Source organism: Garra rufa, chromosome 25 (assembly GCF_049309525.1).
Source record: "Garra rufa chromosome 25, GarRuf1.0, whole genome shotgun sequence".
NCBI classification, from domain to species: Eukaryota; Metazoa; Chordata; class Actinopteri; order Cypriniformes; family Cyprinidae; genus Garra; species Garra rufa.
In genome coordinates this window covers 23,734,850-23,755,218 of record NC_133385.1, presented here as the reverse complement: position 1 = coordinate 23,755,218, position 20,369 = coordinate 23,734,850, and the positions used below count along the sequence as shown (strand labels likewise).

The 20,369-nt window shown below is 35.4% G+C and overlaps 2 protein-coding genes across 2 annotated transcripts; one reads left to right on the top strand and one right to left on the bottom strand.

Moving 5' to 3' along the window:
• The first annotated feature begins 839 nt into the window (after positions 1-839).
• Positions 840-2,372, top strand: tmem17 (transmembrane protein 17). Its single transcript, XM_073832149.1, has 5 exons — positions 840-992; positions 1,407-1,510; positions 1,635-1,748; positions 1,822-1,965; positions 2,052-2,372. Exons 1-5 carry the CDS (start codon positions 878-880, stop codon positions 2,148-2,150), a joined length of 576 nt encoding a protein of 191 aa, XP_073688250.1. The 5' UTR covers positions 840-877; the 3' UTR covers positions 2,151-2,372.
• Positions 2,373-2,516: 144 nt separating this feature from the next.
• agbl2 (AGBL carboxypeptidase 2) lies at positions 2,517-19,947 on the bottom strand. Its single transcript, XM_073831642.1, has 24 exons — positions 19,942-19,947; positions 19,706-19,769; positions 19,427-19,576; positions 16,790-16,975; positions 13,731-13,838; positions 13,497-13,647; positions 13,164-13,397; positions 10,832-11,237; positions 10,560-10,702; positions 10,140-10,299; positions 9,565-9,691; positions 7,796-7,896; positions 7,595-7,707; positions 7,423-7,489; positions 7,227-7,331; positions 7,005-7,091; positions 6,807-6,920; positions 6,652-6,709; positions 6,356-6,556; positions 6,235-6,268; positions 3,414-3,529; positions 3,142-3,244; positions 2,911-3,039; positions 2,517-2,748 (listed from the first exon to the last, which is right to left on the bottom strand). The coding sequence occupies exons 1-24, from the start codon at positions 19,945-19,947 to the stop codon at positions 2,640-2,642; spliced, it is 3,072 nt and encodes a 1,023-aa protein (XP_073687743.1). The 3' UTR covers positions 2,517-2,639.
• Between the last annotated feature and the right edge of the window lie 422 nt (positions 19,948-20,369).

Here is a 20,369-nt window from a genome sequence, read left to right as displayed (position 1 = left end):
CTGTGAGTTTATATCTCACAATTCTGAGAAGAAGAAAAAAGAATTGCGATTTTGTATTACACAGTTCTGAGAAAAAAAAGTCAGTATTACAAGATGTGAGAAAAGTCAGAATTGTCAGAGTAGCCATTACCTTTTTTTTATTCAGTGGCGGAAACAGACTAAAAAAAAACAACAACACACCATACAAAACAAAAACATGGTAGTAGCATGAAAAGTACATTTCTAAAATGTTGTAAAAGGCATTCCTGACATGATAAAAACATTATAACTGGTTATATTGGTTACATTAAAACTGTGTTTCTGCAGCGCTGTGATTAAACTTAGCCTACTTATGTGAAGAAGAAAAAACAACATCTGTAAGTTAGTTTTTTACAACAGTTGCTGGTTTTGTTTGTGAACAAAGATTGTTGTTGTTGTTGAAAGCCTACTTTAAAAAGCTGTGACTTTTTATCTCACAATTCTTTTATATATTTTCATGTATTATTTGTTTATTTATTTTAGCAATTCAGACTTTTTTCTTCAGAATTGCAAGACAAAAGTAAGAATTACGAAATATAAACTATTTCTCCGAGAGAGAGAAAAAATGTTTTGGCAGAAAAAAAAGAAATTGCTTTTTTAATATTTTTATTCCGTGGCAGAAATAAGCTTCCATAATTTTACATAACTTGCAAAAATAGATAATATTGTAGCATTTAAACCCACATAATTTACCTTCCTTCCTCATCATACGCTCCAAAAAACGGTTAATTCGGCATGTCGCATGTATGCATCTGAGCAATGTGTGTGTGAGTAAAAACACACCCCTGTCACAGCTGGACCATCGCAACCGCAAGAGATCCGCCTTCGTTGCTACGGACTCGCGTCTGTTCCCCTCAACATGGACCTGCCTGAACCCATACGGCGACGGCTTGGAGATTTCTCCAGAACCGTGTTTGTGGACCAAAGCCGAACACAACCCTCTGCGGAGGAGCACGCTGATTTTCTAAACCAGAGTAAGTGTGTTTAAGTGTCGAAACGGTGACTTTGTCGTGAGCTGCTAGCTGTTGGGCTAATTCATCTGGTTAGCCGAGTTTGTGTGCTACGTAATGTAGCTTCTGTTAGTAAACATCACATCTTGCTTACCTTATCTGCTTTGCAGACACAATAATGCTTTATAGCAGTGTTAAACTGTGTTGCTTACATTGGCTGTGCCCCAAACCTATTGAGCTGCCTAGTTAAACAGCGGATCTTTTAACGAATCTATTGAACCTGTTCGAAAGAACCGATTCGCAAAAATGATTCGGAATTCTCATCAAGTTCCGAGTCAGCTGAGTTGAATCGCGCCTCTGATGCCCAAATTTACTTAACGCGGTCAAGGTTGGTAGCTCGCTAGGTTTTATAGTACTGTACTTGTCTTTATTCACCAGATAAGGATGTAGTATCGAATCTCCCTCTTCAGATGTCACTATACTTCAACATGTGGTTCTTTCCTTTCTGGTGGATCAGTGAGGTTGTGATGCTACAGCTAAAGGTAAATCTCCTCTACCTACTATTATTTAACATCTAAATTTGGAATTATTAACTGACTACTGCATTTTAATCTTATTAATGTTCTGAGATATATCTACTTAATAAATAGTTACGCTTTTTCATAGTACCTAGCCCTTGCAGATTATTACAAGTTCATCCTGATCACAATTCTGATTTTAATGACCCTGATTGAGGCCATCAGACTCTACCTGGGGAATGTTGGAAATCTGCAAGAAAAGGTAAACCTAAGTTTATAATATTTATGATATAACAGTATTTGTTACCTCTAAGCATCTCTTATTTTTAAAATAGGTTCCAGAATTGGCAGGATTTTGGCTTTTGACTCTTCTACTCCAGTTTCCACTGATTCTGTTCCAGCTCTTCAACGAGGCTGTTCTTATTCAGCCTCTGGAGAGAGGAGTTCATATAATACTGGCCTTATTTATTTTTGCTGAGGTATGAATGTATTTCTGTATTGATGAGAGATTATATATATTTTTTAAATACTGAAAGATTGAATATTGTGTGGGGTTTCTTTACAGGCTCTTTTTGGATTTGTTGCCTTGCGCACAATGGTCCGACACACTGAAAGTCGCTTCCATTTGCGACAGTTTGATGGGATTCAGGAATTAAGAATGTGACGAGACCTGCACCGATGGACTATAAGAAGCACTACAAAAACATATTTAAAAAAAATACAAAGATTTCATCCATTATCAGTGTCGAACACTAGAGGAACGTCAGTCTTTGAGTTGGATTGCTACTATGGATGTCTTTGTGCCTTATTTTATACAAACAAAACTCGCCCTGTTTTATATTTTGTATGTAAAATAAAAACATTTACAGATTTATAAAAGACTAAACAGATTGTTATAAACCACTAAATAATATTATTTATTCATTTTGAATTTTACAAAATTACAAACTGAATTAATTAGATAAATCAAATTAATTGAAAATCAGTTCCACACATTATGTAATTAGAAATCACTTCCAAAAAAAAAAAGAAAAAATAGCTAAAAAAATTAAAATTTGCACAATTGCAGTAGTGAATTACTGAATTACTAACGTGCATATTCAGGCACTTGGCTTCACAAGAAAATGACCTGCTTAGCATCTCTTCATCTTCTTCATGTGCTTCTGTTTTGCTTGACCGGCTTTTCCTGAGATGTTTGAGGTAAACCATCTGTGAACTCGTCCTCCACTTGCATGGATTCTTGAGTAAACGGCAGATGGAACCTTGTCAAGAAAATCAGAGGCTGAGTTAAAGGATTAGTTCAGTCACAAATAATTTTCAGAAAACATTCCAGGATTTTTCTCCATATAGTGGACAATTGGAATTTATTCAGGAATGAACTAATCGATTAAGCAATATGTGTAAAGTATCTTTTTGCAACATACTTCTCATCACTGCTCAGGCTGTCTGTAGAAGCAGCATTTCTCCTGAAAACCTGCGTTTTGCTTCCTTTGGGCAGCCTCCCTAACCTTAGACTTCCGATCGCAGCCTGGTTCCCAAACAGCTGAGCGTTGCTGAGGAGGAGCGCACAGTGACAGCAGTAAGAACAGATGATGACATTCTGCACTGTATGTGACAAGTGTCAAGCAAACTGCCAGAAAAATAATAAGTTAAACCTCTGTAGGTCAGGGAGGAAACAGGAAGCATCTTGTTTACTTATTTGGTTGGCCCTTCTGGACTTCTCTGTATCTGGTGATGCAACATGGGAAAATGAATCAGGTTGCAGGTATCGTTATGCACTAATACACTTCTAAAAACCTTTGGAGACTGTATTTAAGTCTGATGTTAAATTTCAAATAGTGCAATGCACTTTCATAATGCACAATTTTAATTACTTTTTCACAGTATGTCGACCGTGCCAGTTTTTAAAGAAATGGCAAATGTTTACCTCTTCCATCTGTCTTATGACTGATCCTCAGTGTTCCCATGTTGTCTAGTGGCATGAAGTGTTTGACAGGAATATGGGTCACTTGCATCTGACTTTCCTGTCTGAGTTTCCGTCGACTGGGGGAAAAAGCCTTTACTTTTTGTTTGTTTAATATTATCTTTTATATATATATATATATATATATATATATATATATATATACACAGTGAGGTCAATAAGTATTTGATCACCCTGTGATTTTGCAAGTTCTCTTACTTAGAAATCATGGAGGGGTCTACAATTTTCAGCATAGGTGCATTTCCACTGTGAAAGACAGAATCTAAAAATAAAAATCCGTGAATCACATTGTATGATTTTTTTAAACAATTTATTTGTGAATTACTGTGTCAAATAAGTATTTGATCACTTGAGTCAAAAAATGTTAATATTTGGTAAAGAAGCCTTTGTTAACAATTACAGAGTTCAAACGGTTCCTGTAGTTCTTCACCAGGTTTGCACACACTGCAGGAGGGATTTTGGCCCACTCCTCCATACAGATCTTCTCTAGATCTGTCAGGTTTCGGGGCTGTCGCTGAGCAACACGGAGTTTCAGCTCCCTCCAAAGATTTTCTATTGGATTTAGGTCTGGAGACTGGCTAGGCCACTTCAGAACCTTGATATGCTTCTTACGGAGCCACTCCTTGGTTTTCCTGGCTGTGTGCTTTGGGTCATTGTCATGTTGGAAGACCCAGCCACGACCCATCTTTAATGCTTTGACTGAGCGAAGGAGGTTTTTGCCCAATATGTCACAATACATGGCCCCGTTCATCCTCTCCTTAATACAGTGCAGTCGTCCTGTCCCCTGTGCAGAAAAACACCCACAGTGCATGATACTTCCAGCCCCATGCTTCACTGTAGGTATGGTATTATTGGGATGATACTCATCATTCTTCTTCCTCCAAACACGGTGAATGGAGTTCAGACCAAAAAGTTCTACTTTGGTCTCATCTGACCACAGGACTTTCTCCCATGACTCCTCTGGATCATCCAGATGGTCCCTGGCAAACTTCAGACAGGCCTGGACATGGGCTGACTTAAGCAGGGGAACCTTCCATGCGATGCAAGATTTTAAGCCATGACGTCTTAGTGCATTACTGATAGTTGCCTTGAAAACGATGGTCCCATCTCTCTTCACGTCATTGACCAGCTCCTCCCGTGTAGTTCTGGGCTGATTCTTCACCATTCTTAGCATCATTGATACCCCACGAGGAGAGATCTTCCGTGGGGCCCCAGTCCGAGGGACATTGACAGTCATCATTAGCCTCTTCCATTTTCTGACAATTGCTCCAACAGTTGTTCTTTTTTCACCAAGCTGCTTGGCAACTGCCCCGTAGCCCTTTCCAGCTTTGTGAAGGTCTACAAGTTTGTCTCTTGTGTCTTTTGATAGCTCTTTGGTTTTGCCCACGTAGCTACTTAGACTTTGGCTGATTGTGGGGTGCACAGGTGTCTTTATGACAGCTAACGACCTCAAACAGGTGCTACTAATTTAGAATCATGAGCAGAGTGTAGCTGGACTATTAAAAGCAAAATAACAGGTCTTTGAGGGTCAGAAATCTGGCTGATAAGCAAGTGATCAAATACTTATTTGACACAGTAATTCACAAATAAATTATTAAAAAATCATACAATGTGATTTCCGGATTTTTATTTTTAGATTCTGTCTCTCACAGTGGAAATGCACCTATGCTAAAATTGTAGACCCCTCCATGATTTCTAAGTAAGAGAACTTGCAAAATCACAGGGTGATCAAATACTTATTGACCTCATTGTGTATATGTGTGTATATATATGTGTGTGTGTGTGTGTGTGTGTGTGTGTGTGTGTGTATATATGCATGCAGTTGAAGTCAAAAGTTTACATACACCTGAAAGTGTACATTATTTGACCAAAATAAGAGGGATCATACAAAGTACAGGTTATTTTTATGTAGTACTGACCTGAATAAGATATTTCACAAAAAAAAAACATTTACATATAGTCCACAAGAGAAAATAATAGTTGAATTTATAAAAATGACCCTGTTCAAAAGTTTACATACACTTGATTCTTCATACTGTATTGTTACCTGAATGATCCACAGCTGTTATTTTTGTTTAGTGATAGTTGTTCATGAGTCCCTTGTTTGTCCTGAATAGTCAAAATACCTGCTGTTTTTCAGAAAAATCCTTTAGGTCCCACAAATTCTTTGTTTTTTCAGCATTTTTGTGTATTTGAACCCTTTCCAACAATGACTATGATTTTGAGATCCATCTTTTCACACTGAGGACACCTGATAGACTCATATACAACTATTACAAAAGCTCACTGATGCTGGAGAAGGATGCAACATTAAGCACTTATTTTGTCTTCTGGGAAACATGTAATTATCTTATGTAGCTTCTGAAGGGCAGTACTAAATTAACAAAATATTATATTTAGGCAAAATAAGAAAAATGTACACATCTTCATTCTGTTCAAAAGTTTACACCCCTGGCTCTTAATGCATCGTGTTTCCTTCTAAGCATCAGTGAGCATCTGAACCTTTTGTAATAATTGCATATTGAGTCCCTCAGTTGTCCTCAGTGTGAAAAGATGGATCTCAAAATCATACAGTCATTGTTGGAAAGGGTTCAAATACACAAAAATGCTGAAAAACCAAAAAATTTGTGGTACCTGAAGTATTTTTCTGAAGAACAGCAGGCAGTTGAACTGTTTAGGACAAACAAGGGACACATGAACAAACTTTTGAACGGGGTCATTTTTATAAAATGTAATCTGTTGTCATGTGATGTAGCCAACTTACCTTCTCTGTATAATGTTTGAAATATGAGGTATTTCTGTGAGACACAGCAAAATGATAAATATGTCATCTATGTGGTCAAAACTTTATTGAAAATCTGCACACAGGAAGTCAAAAGACATACCTTTAATTTCTGGCTGAAGTCTGTAATCGGGGTAGAACGGCATTGTGTATGGTTGGACTGGTATAGTCAGAGATCTTTCTCTAGATGACGGAACTGACGGACATCTTTTCTGACCTCCAATAACTAAGAGAGTCTGTCGTGGTAATTGCCCCTGGGGGGCTGATGAGGTAGTGTGCTGATATGTTTTCTGCCCAGTATCAACTGAAAAATATGACACATTAGTTTAGACTTCACTTGTTAGAAAGGAAGGTATATACAAGTTTATGATTTATTTTTATGTATTCAAGTATATCTACCTGAGACAGAGTGGCGGCAGGATGAATAACCATTGTGCAAATTGGTGGCAGGCGCAATCTGGAATAAACAGGTATTCTGCGATTTCTTAAAAAATGATTTGATGGTCGCTGGCTGACAATGTTAATTATACAAAATATCAATCCAGATCAGTTACCTTTTCTGGTCTGTTCCCCCAGAGATTTGCAACATTATCTACAACACCAATGTGAGTGGTGGGATGAGGAATCCAAGATCTCACAGTCTGATTCGCCCTCACCGGACATGGCATCTACACAGCATTGAGAATAATAATTTCACAATCCATTTTATTTAGTTAAATACTATTTTGGACCTAACTCACATAAAGAATTACCTTTTGTTTCTTAGTGTCCTTCACGAAGCACATTGTTTTTTCTTGGATTCTTACTTTGACCACATCTTCATTTGAGGGCACAGGATCCTTCAGAAATGTATACAGATATAATGAATACGCTTCTAAATTAAACCTTACACTTACTTTCAAATATATTTAAAATGACATTTTAAATCAATTCAACTTAAAAACATATAAAAAGGTATATTAAGTACGACCTACCAAATGTTTGATGTTCCTTTGAATAATTTTGGGTCCTGCACTCTGTACTCGTTCTTGTCTGAGTCTGTTTCTTTCTTTCCGGCTTCTTAGGTGTTTTTTCTTGCCCTGAATTTGTTATAGAAACCACAGAACATTAAGTAAAATGAACCGAAATCTTCTTAAGGATGTCACTGAGATAGTTTGCTTCATACTGCACCTGGTTTGTGGCATTTATAAGATGAACAGGTAGTCCATCTGATTCAGTGCTGTTTGATCCACTTGTGCTGCACAGAAAATAACAAGATTTGTTCTGACAAGCAGTTATCAAATGTTCACAGAATGTTTTTACAACATATTCAAATGGAACTTTTATTTAACTGTATTCTTACCTGGACTCTATGTCAATGTCAGACAGATCCTCTAAGGAGTCCACTTCTCTTCCCAGCTTCCGTCTGACCTCCTGTCTCAATAACAGCCCTAACTCCTCCAAACAGTGTTTGGTCTGTTTAAAATGTTTTTGGATCAATTATACTGTTTAAAAGCTGAGTATAACAGTATTACAAAAGAAGTAAAGGACAAAGGCAGGCCACCTTGGCTGGTTCAGGATCACAAAAGTCAAGGAGCGTGTCACAAAAGCAGTAGCCCATTGATTTCAGGTCCCGCGTGCTGAAGTGTGTTCCTTTTCTGTCACCTACAAATAAAAATACTGCCCTTATAATATACAAGACATGTATTTGTTGTGTATACCAGTGTTGTAATTTCTGAACTGAAACTATTACTAAAAATTAAACTTAGAAATTCAACTAAAATATGTTTCAGCTTTAAGTATTAAATAATTATCTAAAAACTAAAACTGAAATGCAACTAAAACTATTTATAAATATAAAAAAAATAATAAAAATGACAAAAGCACATTACAAAACTAAAAACTGAACAAAAATTTAAATGAAAATGTATTAAAATATAAAAATAAAAGCTAATTGCAAATATTTTAAAATATAGCTCCAAGCAACGATTATCAGGGTTTAAGCGCTTTAAGGCTTTAAAACACATATGAAAAAAGACATTACATATTATTTAACAAGCTTGTAACTACCTAAAATAATGATTTAAACAAGCATTTTTGGAAAGTCTAGGTAATTTACGATAGAAATATTATGATTTTTAACATTTATGACTGTTATAGCGCCACCTATGATTCAATCTTCATAAAACTTTGCATGATTGTTAAGAATCATGTGCATGTGCTCACCTAGTTTTGTGAAGTTTTGAGCATTCGTTTAGGATTTATAGGCTTTTGGGTGTATTTGAACATCCCTCTTGTCTAAACCGTTCTAACCCGTTATAGCTTCCCTAAGATTAAAGTTCAACATTTTTTGATAAATAATGATCTAGAGATTCCAGAGATTTGTGCTGCAGTGCTTATATTGAGGTTGAGCAAAAAACCTAGGACAACTTCGCAGTAGTTTTTTTACATAATCGAGAATATTTCATGAAGGAGTTGATTGACAGTAGTGGTTCTAGAGGCAAAGTTGCTCAGTATGAGGAGATCTAACAAATTATATGAGTATTGTGTGGATGTGTGAAACATGCAGCCAAATTCTTTCAAAGTTCTTACAGACCTCTAGGCCTAAGAGTCAAACATACCCACTGAGTTTTGTTTCGGCCTCCATTAACCTTGTCTAATAGGTGTTTAAAATTCATTGAATGTCCTCACTTGTTGCACTTTGGACAAAGACACGGCAGACCAATTTTTAAGTCAATCGGACTAACGGGTGCATAGTTATAGCCATCTTTATGTTTTTTCCCTGTTATATAGTGCAAGTGACAATTTTTTTACTGTTACCTCAGACTGAGCTCTTACATACATGTTCCGAGTTTGCTGAAAAACCCTTTTTCCATCGCCCCCTTTGCAAACGTTTTGGCGTCCCGTCGTTATTTATTATTGATATTCACTCTCCAGAGAATCTTTCTGCACTGGACTTCGATCGAATCCAAGACATCGGTTTTGATTCCAACAACGTAACTTGAGCTTGTGACTAACAGTTTAGGAGTTGTAAGTGATTTACTACTTTTGATCACTGTAGCGCCACCGTCAGGCCGATTGGGGCGAGACTTGGTGACGTTGTAGACAGTGTGAGTACTAACATCCCTCCAAATTTCAAGTCTCTATGACTCACAGTTTGGTCTGCCCAATCATTTTTAGATGGACAATGCTAATCTTTACCATTCTAACAATTACAATAGCGATCTGGTGCTACCATGAACCCCTAAAAACTATAATAGTATTTAAATAACACTAAAAGCTTTCACACTTAAAGTTGGACAAACTTTTTTTGGTAAGTAAACATGTAAGTACCCAGTGTGGAGCCTCCGAAGGTAGACTCCATTGTGTAGCTGTTCCTTATGCCTAGTCTCCACATAACGATGCGGCCAGTACCTTCTTTGCTCTTGTGCATTTTGAACTTGCAACTCCTAAAAGAAAACTAAGAGAAGACAAAAGCATGCATTCAAAATTTGAACACTAATATATGTGACCCTGGACCACAAAACCAGTCATAAGGGTAAATTTTTTGAAATTGAGATTTAGACATCATCTAAAAGCTGAATAAATTAGCTGGAATCTGAGGGTGCAAAAAAATCTAAATATTGAGAAAATCGCTTTAAAGTTGTCCAAATGAAGTTCCTAGCAATGCATATTAGTAATCAAAAATTAGGTTTGAATATATTTACGGTAGAAATGTACAAAATATCTTCATGGAACACGATCTTAATATCCTAATGATATTTGGCATTAAAGAAAAATCGATAATTTTGACCCATACAATGGATTTTTGGCTATTGCTACAAACATACCCGTGCTACTTAAGATTGGTTTTGTGGTCCAGAGTCACAAATTTGCTTGAGGTTACGAGTATGATGACCACAGCTGACCTTGTCTTTAGCATTCTTGCTCATCATGAGAGGGAAAACGCGTTCTTGAAGACACTGCGAGGCGTCTTTCCGATCATTGCATCCATACATGAACACATTGTTTTTCCTACTATGACCATGAAAGTCACAGTAGACCACCACCTCTCTTTCAGCAAGCAATCTGTGGGATCAAATTAGCTTGGTGTCAACGTGCAGCCACATTTACCTTTGCTCAGCGAAATTTCATGAACAAAATCAAGTCATTCCAATAGGATCGGGAGTTTCGTGAAAGGGTGAAAAATTTCCCCACGCAGATTTCGCTCATACACCATTTACAATACATACTTTTTTTCCTCTCAAAATGTCACCAAATGTGACCGCACCTTGTAACCGACAATGTCACATTAGTATAAAACAAAGAGTGACACAATCAATACTCACCGTTTCACCATGTTGCGAGTGTACCAAATGCAGGGGAAAGAGTCGCGCAGCAGACTGCGGTAGTTTCGGTTCAAATCACAGCCTGTGAGTGAACAGCGGTAGTTTCCCACCACTACACCGTCAGGGTTTAGCATTGGTATAACCTGTGACCAAAACATCTGTTGCTGTGATAATCTTAACTATTTACATCTCATAAAGCACTTGACATGGGTATATATAGAAATTTTCACCAGAACCTGATCTCCATCCATGCCCTGCACTCCTTCTCTCACCTTAAAGATGAAAATTTCCCTCAACAAACGCGCGTCAGGCAAGTCGCTCAGCAGGAACTCCAGAAAACCCTGCATCATCCAAGAGCCGTTGGTTTCTCCTGGATGCACCCGTGCCGTTACGACAACTGCCCGCTTAGCTTTGCATTCTGCTAAACTGGCGGACGGCGCTGTTACAGTCAACACATACACTGCATTTCCCGCCAGACTGCGACAGAGGACCCGCAGCTTACAGTAAGCTGCACGGACAGGGTCTGAGATGACCTCACGCAGGTAATGCTGCAGGTTTGAATAGGTATAAGGGTAGCAGTGGGACAGGTAGCAGGTGTCACCATCGAAGGGGAACTCTAGAGTCCAGGTGAGGGAGTACAGCGCTTTACCATCCTGTTCAGTGTTGTTTCTGTAGTACCTATAGAAGACATTAAGACAACATTTGGGTAAATGATGCCCTTTTTTTGTCTGGATTTGTTAATTTATTAAAAAATTGTTCATTATGAGATGACATTGTAAACCATAACATAATGCTCATTATGAATGGTCATGTGACATGTGTTTTCAGTTGTGTAGTGTGGACGGAGATCGTTTCTAAAAAAAAAAAAAAAAACAGTGAAAACGCTTTCATTTAATTTGTTTTCAAAATGCACTAGTGTAAACTAGGCCTAAGTAGCGCTGTCAAATCGAGTGAATTAGTCCAAAGTTGTAATTAATTATTCTTTTTTTATTTTTAAATAAAAACTTGAATCATTTCTTAAAAATGTTGCAAGAGTTTTTCAAACCATATTTTAAAACATACATTGCATTTACATATATGTGTACTGTGTATATTTATATGTATAAATGTGTATACAGTGCCTTGCAAAAGTATTCATTTTTGTCACATTTTGTTTTGTTGCAGTATTATGTTAAACTGCTTTAAATTAGTTTTTCCCCACATCAATTTACACTCTATACACCATAATAATGACAAAGCAAAAACCAGATTTGCCTCAAGTCTTTTTGGGTATGATGTGACAAGCTTTGCACATCTGCATTTGGCAATTATCTGCCATTCTTTGCCTCACCTTTTCACCTCTCAAGCTCTGTCAGCTTGGATGGGGTCTGGCCGACATTTTCTAGAGTCCTAGTTGTTCCAGTCGTCTTCCATTATGGATAATGCTTCTGTGAACCTTCAATGCAGCAGATTTTTTTCTGATCTCTTGCCTAGATCATTGCCTTAACGCAAGTCTGTCACTGAGCTCTACAGGCAGTTATCTTGACCTCAGGACTTGGTTTTTGCTCTGATATGCAGTTTCAGCTGTTAGACCTTTTCTGAGAGGTGTGTACCTTTCTAAATCATACTCATTCAAATGAATTTGCCACAGTTTAACTCCACTCGAAGTGTAGTAACATCTAGAAGCAATATGAATGCTCCTGAGCTAAAATTTAGAGTGTCTCAGAAAAGGGTATGAATACTTATGCAACGGGATCTTTTCAGTTTTTTATTTCTAATAAATTTGCACAAATGTTAAAAACCTATTTTTTGCTTTGCCATTATGGAGGGAGTGTAGATTGATGTGGGGAAAAAAGTAATTTAAAGTAGTTTAACATAAGGCAGCAAAACAACAAAATGTGAAAAAATGAAGGGGTATGAATAATTTCACAAGGCACTATATATATATATATATATATATATATATATATATATATATATATATATGTGTGTGTGTGTGTGTGTGTGTGTGTGTGTGTGTGTGTGTGTGTGTGTGTGTGTGTGTGTGTGTGTGTGTGTGTGTGTGTGTGTGTGTGTTTGTGTGTGTATTTATATACTACCAGTCAAAAGTTTTTGGACAGTAAGAATTTTAATGTTTTTTAAAGAAGTCATATCTGCTCACCAAGCCTGCATTTATTTTATCCAAAGTACAGCAACCACAGTACAATTGTGAAATATTTAAAATAGTTATATTTAAATATATTTTAAAATGAAATTTATTCCTGTGGTTTCAAAGCTGAAATTTTAGCATGATTACTCCAGTCACATGATCCTTCAGAAATCATTCTAATATTCTGATTTGCTTCTCAAAAAACATTTTTTATTATTATTATGTTGAAAACAGCTGACTAGAATTTTTCAGGTTTCTGTGATAAATAAAAAGTTCAGAAGAACAGCATTTATCTGAAATAGAAATCTTTTGTAACATTATAAATACCTTTATCATTACTTTGGATCAATTTAAAGCATCCTGGCTAAATAAAGGTATTAATTTCTATATTGTATGTTTGCTTTTATTTATTGCGGCATTACCAAATGATAACTGAGCCACAACTTTATGTGTTCATGTTGAGAAATCACTGTCACCTAATATTGGCTCCTGTTCGCTGCCATCCTTCCCCCTTCAGCCAGGCAGCATGTTCAGAATAGAGTAGAGGGCGCATTCCAGCACTATACAGACTGCTGGCTTTCATCAGGTTGATGATGGTGAAGCGGTAGGTGATGCCTGCCCTCATGTTCCTCACCCGGAAGTAGAACCACTGAGTGTGCTTAGTAGTGTACAAGTCAGTGCGCAAAGTCAGCTCATATTCATACTGACCACTGGAAAGCCAAGATCAGAAAGTAGTTTACAATAAATGAAGATATACAGGCTTCACATATTATCATTTATGAGAATATCAATCAAGCTGTGTGACTCACACTTGCACTGCTTTTTGTAGGTTTCCACTCTCAAAACGGGACTCAAAAGCTAGCGTAGGCTGCTCCTGATGGTTGGCACAGGTGGTGGCACTTTTAATGGGTCCTCTGCTCCCACCCACACGAGAGTAGGTGAAGTAGGAGGTTTTTGTGGCTAAATGGTGTGGTGAACCGAAAGGTGAGGATATAAAACCAAGATATTTTTACACAGAGGACAAATTTGCACAATTTTCTTACCTGGGTCTATGCGGTACACAGTGTTTCCTCTCACCTCTCCTACCGGCATGGGAGCCTGTTCATCACCTGTTGGCTGATAGAACAGCTCTGGCTCTGAAGGGTCCCATTCTGTTTTGTCAGACATTCAAAATATTAATAGTTCTAAACAGAGGAAATAAAGGGTTTACTGAGCTATTAACAAATTGATGTACAAAAAACTAGGTTAAAAATCTAGTTCCAAAAGGGTGAAAATTTATTTTTATTTTCAAAAATCCATTTTTGTATATTTCTTGCAAGTTTAAATGTGGGGGTTTTCTTGCAAATATCACAAATTGTTAAATCATAAATATCATCAAAGTTGCACCACATGACACTTTAAAACCTTATTTTATGTAAAAAAAAAAAAAAAAAAAAAAAATTACATAAAATGGGGTGTAGTCTAAAAAGGTTAAACTAAAGTTTAACTTTTTTATTATTTTATTAAAAATGTTATTATTTTATTATTTAAAAAAAAAAAATTCAAATGTATTTTGCATGTTTGTTTGTTTTTTGGTAAATATAACGTTTGTGGGAGTTGTACCACATGACACTTGCCCTAAAAAGACAAATCATCTGTAGTTTAAGACTAAAACTGTCACATCAAAATGCTGTGTAGCTAAAAAAAAAGGCATGAAACCTTATCTTAATTATCATTTTCAAAATTTATTTTATAAATATCATCAAAGTTGCACCAAATGACACTTTAAAACCTGAACTACCCTGTTTTGCCCTAAAAAGTCAAATTATCTCATGTATTAGGAGACTAAAAAAATGGAGTGAAGTTTTTAAAAAATGAAACTTAGGTATTAAATGTATTTTGCATGGTATTTTTTATTTTATTTATTTATTGCAAATATTATGAAGTTTTCACATAAAAATGTGAAATTATCTGACATTATAATTTAAGACTTATTGACCTTACACACAGTCATGAGGGTCTGCAGGGGTCCTCTCAATTATACAGTATATATATATTTTCTTTTTTATGGTTGCACTACATGATTTCGACTTGGCTAGGATTTTTTCAAACATTTCCATACTATTAATATATATTTATCTATGTATTTAGGAATTTTAAACAAAAGTTATCAAACAGATTCATATTCAAATCACTGTATTGAAAAATAGACAGTCAAGCCCGAAATTATTCATACCCCTGGCAAATTCTGACTTAAAGTTACTTTTATTCAACCAGCAAGTTTTTGTTTTTTTGACCAGTAATGACACAGGCTTCTCCTAAAAGATAATAAGACAATGTACAAGAGGCATCATTGTGAAAAAAAATATTTCTTAGCTTTTATTTACATTTGAACAAAAAGTGGCATGTCCAAAATTATTCATACTCTTTGCAAACTGTCAGTCTATGGGAAAATCCAAAGTTCTATACCATTCCAAATAGTCCAAGCTGTTCTAAAGCATCCTAATGACCCTGATTCATTGGGAACAGCTGTTTTAATCAACTCAACAGGTGAAAAACAGAAGCTCTCTGCTGTTGGTTTGTGGACAGTCATGGCTAAGACAAAGGAGCTCACTGAGGACCTGCGGCTGCGCATTGTGGCTGCTCACAAGTCAGGAAAGGGCTATAAGACCACCATAAATGTTTTGAAGTTCCAGTGGCTACAGTGCAAAGTATTAATAAAAATACAAAACGTTCCGCACTGTGAAAAATCTCAGAGGACGTGGTCGGAAGAAAAAAATTTTTTTTTTTTGGTGTTTTTCAATTTTTCTTTGATAGGATAGTGGAGATATGACAGGAAGTGAATGGGAGACAGAGATAGGGGTGGGGTCGGGAATGGTCCATGAGGCGGGATTCGATCACAGGACACCCAAGGTGCAACTGCACCATATGTCAGCGCACTGCCCACAAGGCTATCGGTGCCGACATTGGAAGCCAAAATTGACACCTGTGCTGGCCAGGAGGATAGTGAGAGAGGTAAAAAAGAATCCAAGGATCACCACCAAGGCCATCCTGATGAATCTGGGCTCTGCTGGTGGCAACATCTCAAGGCAGACAGTCCAACGGACACTGAACACCACTGGGTTTCACGGACGCAGACCAAGGAGGACACCACTTCTCCAGATAAGACACACAAAAGCCTGCTTGGCCTTTGCAAATGCTCATCTGGACAAAGAAGAAGACTTCTGGTCTTCTGTTTTATGGTCAGATGAAACAAAAATTTAATTGTTTGGCCACAATGATGTAGCCTTCATTTGCTGTAAAAAAGGAGAAGCCTTCAATCCTAAGAACACCATCCCCACTGTCAAACATGGTGGTGAGAACCTAATGTTTTGGGGTGTTTTTCAGCCGGTGGACCAGGGAACCTAATCACAGTAAACAGCACCATGAAAAAGGAGTCTGCAGAGAAACTTGGCCTTGGGCACCAGTGGACATTTCAGCACGACAACAACCCAAAACACACAACAAAAGTGGTGAAGAAATGGTTAGCAGACAAAAACATTAACATTTTGCAGTGGCCCAGCCAGAGTCCTGACTTAAAGAAAATTGAGAATCTGTGGAGGGAGCTAAAGATCAGGGTGATGGCAAGGAGACCCTCCAACCTGAAAGAGTTGGAGCTCATTGCTAAAGATGAATGGGCAAAAAATACCAGTGGAGACATGCAAAAAGCTGGTCAGCAATTATAGGAAGCGTTTGATTGCTGTAATAGCCAATAAAGGCTTTTCTATTGATTATTGAGAAGGGTATGAATAATTTTGGACATGACACTTTTTGTTCAAGTGTAAATAAAAGATGAGTAATATTTTTTCCACAATGATGCCTCTTGTACATCATCTTATTATCTTCTGGGAGATGTCTGTGTCATTTCTAATTAAAAAAAAACTTGCTGGTTGAATAAAAGTAACTTTAAGTCAGAATTTGCCAGGGGTATGAATAATTTTGGGCTTGACTGTATATTTTATGAATTCACTCACAGATTTTGCATTCAAAAAAGCGTCTCCACGCAAATCATTACTGATTTGGTATCAGTCTGACCATATACTGTATTAATAGTGTAAAACTTTTATTTTTTAAGCACTAATACCTATATGCTGGATTTTGTCCCGGATCACTTCACATTCTATGGGCCAGCGGACACCCTGAAATGGACAGGAGGTAGATGGGATTGTAAAGAGGTCCAAAGGCTCTCTCAGGCGTGGAATGGGCCGTTCCCCGTCAAAGTCAAACACAAGCTGCCGGGTTCTGAGAACTTTGTCTAAGCTGAAAAAATCTAGGAAAGAAATAAAACACACAGATATATTATTACAAGATCTAATTTATTACCCAACAGACATGCTGTAGTTAAAAGACACGTGAGAAGCATTTGTTAGCAGTATTACCCATGTAACCAAGATGTTCAATTCATTGGTACAAGCTCCCTAAAACAATTATGTGTTCTTAGTGTCTGAATCTTTTATAAAGGCCATGAATTTCAAATGGGAATGAGCTGGTTAAACCCAAGTGTTACGTATTGTGTGACAACTTGAAAGAACTTGAGAGAAAGGCAAAAATATTGTTGCAAGAAACAGTATTGCATCTTTACATGGGATCAGCTCTGTTTAGGTTATTTTAACTGACATATATCATGCTTCATTTTGGCCATTAAAAAAAAGGAAAAGAAAAAGAATGTTTTGCTGAATCATAATTATGACATTAAAAAGTCAGAATATTCAATACTATGTTATGAGACAAAAAATAGGACAATTAAGTTTTAAGTTTTTTTATGACATTAAGTAGATAAAAGTTTAAATAATGACAAAAATAAAAATATTAATAATAATTGTAGTCGTATTAATTGGTAATTATGAGATTTTTAAAAAGTGTAAATTATGACATACTTTCATAATTATGCGATAAATAAATTCTAAATTATGAGATAAAGGATGACAAAAAATCATAATAAAAAATTATCTCATTATGAGAGGAATAAAAATTCTAAATTATGACATTATTAAATGAAAAGTCAAAATTATGAGAAGAAAGAGCAAAATTAGGAAATACAAATTCATAATTATGACAAACAAAGTCTAAGTCATAATGATTAGATGAAAATTGAAATAATGTCAAAATAAAATAAAAATCATAATAACAAGAAGAATGATTGACCAAAAAAATTATAAGAAACGTTACAATTATAACATACTAAATTGTAATTATAAGATTTTAAAAATGTGAAATTATGACATACTTTCATAATTATGCTATAAAAAATAGAAATTAGATAAAAGATGACAAAAAATCATAATAATAAGAGAAATAAAAATGTATCTCATTATTATGATAAACAAAAATTCTAAACTATGACATTAAGTAAAAAGTCAAAATTATGAGAAGAAAAGGCAAAATTATGACATACTAATTCATAAATATGACATACGAAATCTAAGTTTTGACAAACTAAGTCATAATTATTAGATAAAAGCTGAAATAATGCCAAAAATAAAAAAGATTATCATAATGAGGAAAAAATGATTGCCCAAAACAATTATGAGAAAAGTTACAATTATAACATACTAAATCGTAATTATGAGATTTAAAAATGTGAAATTACAACATACGTTCATAATTATGCAATAAACAATAGAAATTCTGAGATAAAAGATGACAAAAAATCATAATAATAAGAGAAACAAAAATTTATCTTATTATTATGAGAAATAAAAATGATAAATTATGACATTATTAAGGAAAAAAGGAAAAAAGAGAAAAAAAATCATAATTATGAGCAAAAAAGTTGAAATTATGACATACTTTCATAAGTATGCAATAAAAAATTGAAATTATGATAAAAGATGACAAAAAATAAAAATTCTAAATTAATATTATCAAGCAAAAAATCTAAATTATAAAAAGAAAAGGCAAAATTATGACATCCTAATTCGTAATTATGAAATAAGAAGTCTAAGTTATGACATTAGATAAAAGTTGAAAATAAATCTTAAATCATAATAATGGGAAAAAATTATTGACCAAAAAATTATGAGAAAAGTTACAATTATAACATACAAAGACGTAATTAAGAGATTTTAGAAAAAGTTACAATTATGACTCTCATAATTATGTGATAAAATAGAAATTATGAGATAAAAATGACAAAAAAAATCATAATGACAGAAACAAAAATTGAAATTGACCAAAAAGTCATGAGAAAAAAGTAATAATTATGAGATAAAAATGTGAAATTATGACATACTGACATACTCATAATTATTAAGATAGATAGATAGATAGATAGATAGATAGATAGATAGATAGATAGATAGATAGATAGATAGATAGATAGATAGATAGATAGATAGATAGATAGATAGATAAGGTCTGAAGATAGATAGATAGATAGATAGATAGATAGATAGATAGATAGATAGATAGATAGATAGATAGATAGATAGATAGATAAGGTCTGAAGATAGATAGATAGATAGATAGATAGATAGATAGATAGATAGATAGATAGATAGATAGTAACAAAAATTATGATATAAAAAATCAGAAGTTAGTCAGAATTATGAGACAAAAATGAAGACATAAGTTTATGCCTTAATTATTATCATAATTTCAACTTTTTATGCCATAATTATGATTTAACAAATCATGTTTTTTTTCTTATGTGGCAAAATGGCTTTCCATACCTCACATGACTGTATCAACAAACCCAGATTCAAGAGTTTTTCAAATTTACTTTGACATGGCTTGGGTTCCTCCTGCTCCTCTTCTAAGTTGGAGTCATTGCTCTCAGATGGTGAGTTGATCATGTCTGAAGCGGTAGAATCTTGATTGCCTTCCCATTCTCTTTTAACAGGGACACCCGAATGCACAGAGGAGACATTGTCTGTGTATACAGAAACATATATAGGAAAAATATATAATGCTATATTAGAAGACATATAAAATCCATTAAGTTAAACCATTCAAACAGTGTTAAACCCATCCAAAAGCTTATTTGACAGAAATAACCTACCTGAGAGGAATCCATAATGCTGAAGATGCAGCAAAATGAATCTCTCGTATGGATCATCTGATTTCTTTCGTTCAACATGATAGGAGAACAAAAAGTGAGTTTAAGTAACTTACAAGCAAAGGGGCAGAAGGTTAACAGGCATTGAGTATCAATGAGTTGGCGTGTTAACCAACTGGGTAATATTAGACTGTAACCGCAGAGTGCAAAGCAGCTGTAAATTTTGTGCCATCACTCACCTGCATTCCCGAAACGACGCGACTGCACGCAGGTCATTAAGGCATCGCAAACAACGCTAAATAACTTTTACCATTTACAAGCGATTGAGAAGATATCAAATAACATCGCTGGTTAGTGCAGAACCATGCTGTTTTAAACCCCTGAGGGAAAATGCATAATGGTTCGTCTTTAAAAATGAAAATGCTTCTAGCAGAGAGTTAAACAGTTGTGCTTTTTAATAGCAATGTCCTCGTAACCATTATTGTTGAGGCGCCCCTGACGCCATTTGTGTCACTGTTGCCATGGGCACGACAAGCATTTCCTGCTTGAAGCACGTTGCAGTAATGTAGAACACTGTTACTTTTAATGTGTTAACAAAAATTAAAATATGTAAATATAAAAAAAATTAATTAAAAACGGGGTAAAGTAATATTTATAAATAAAAAAA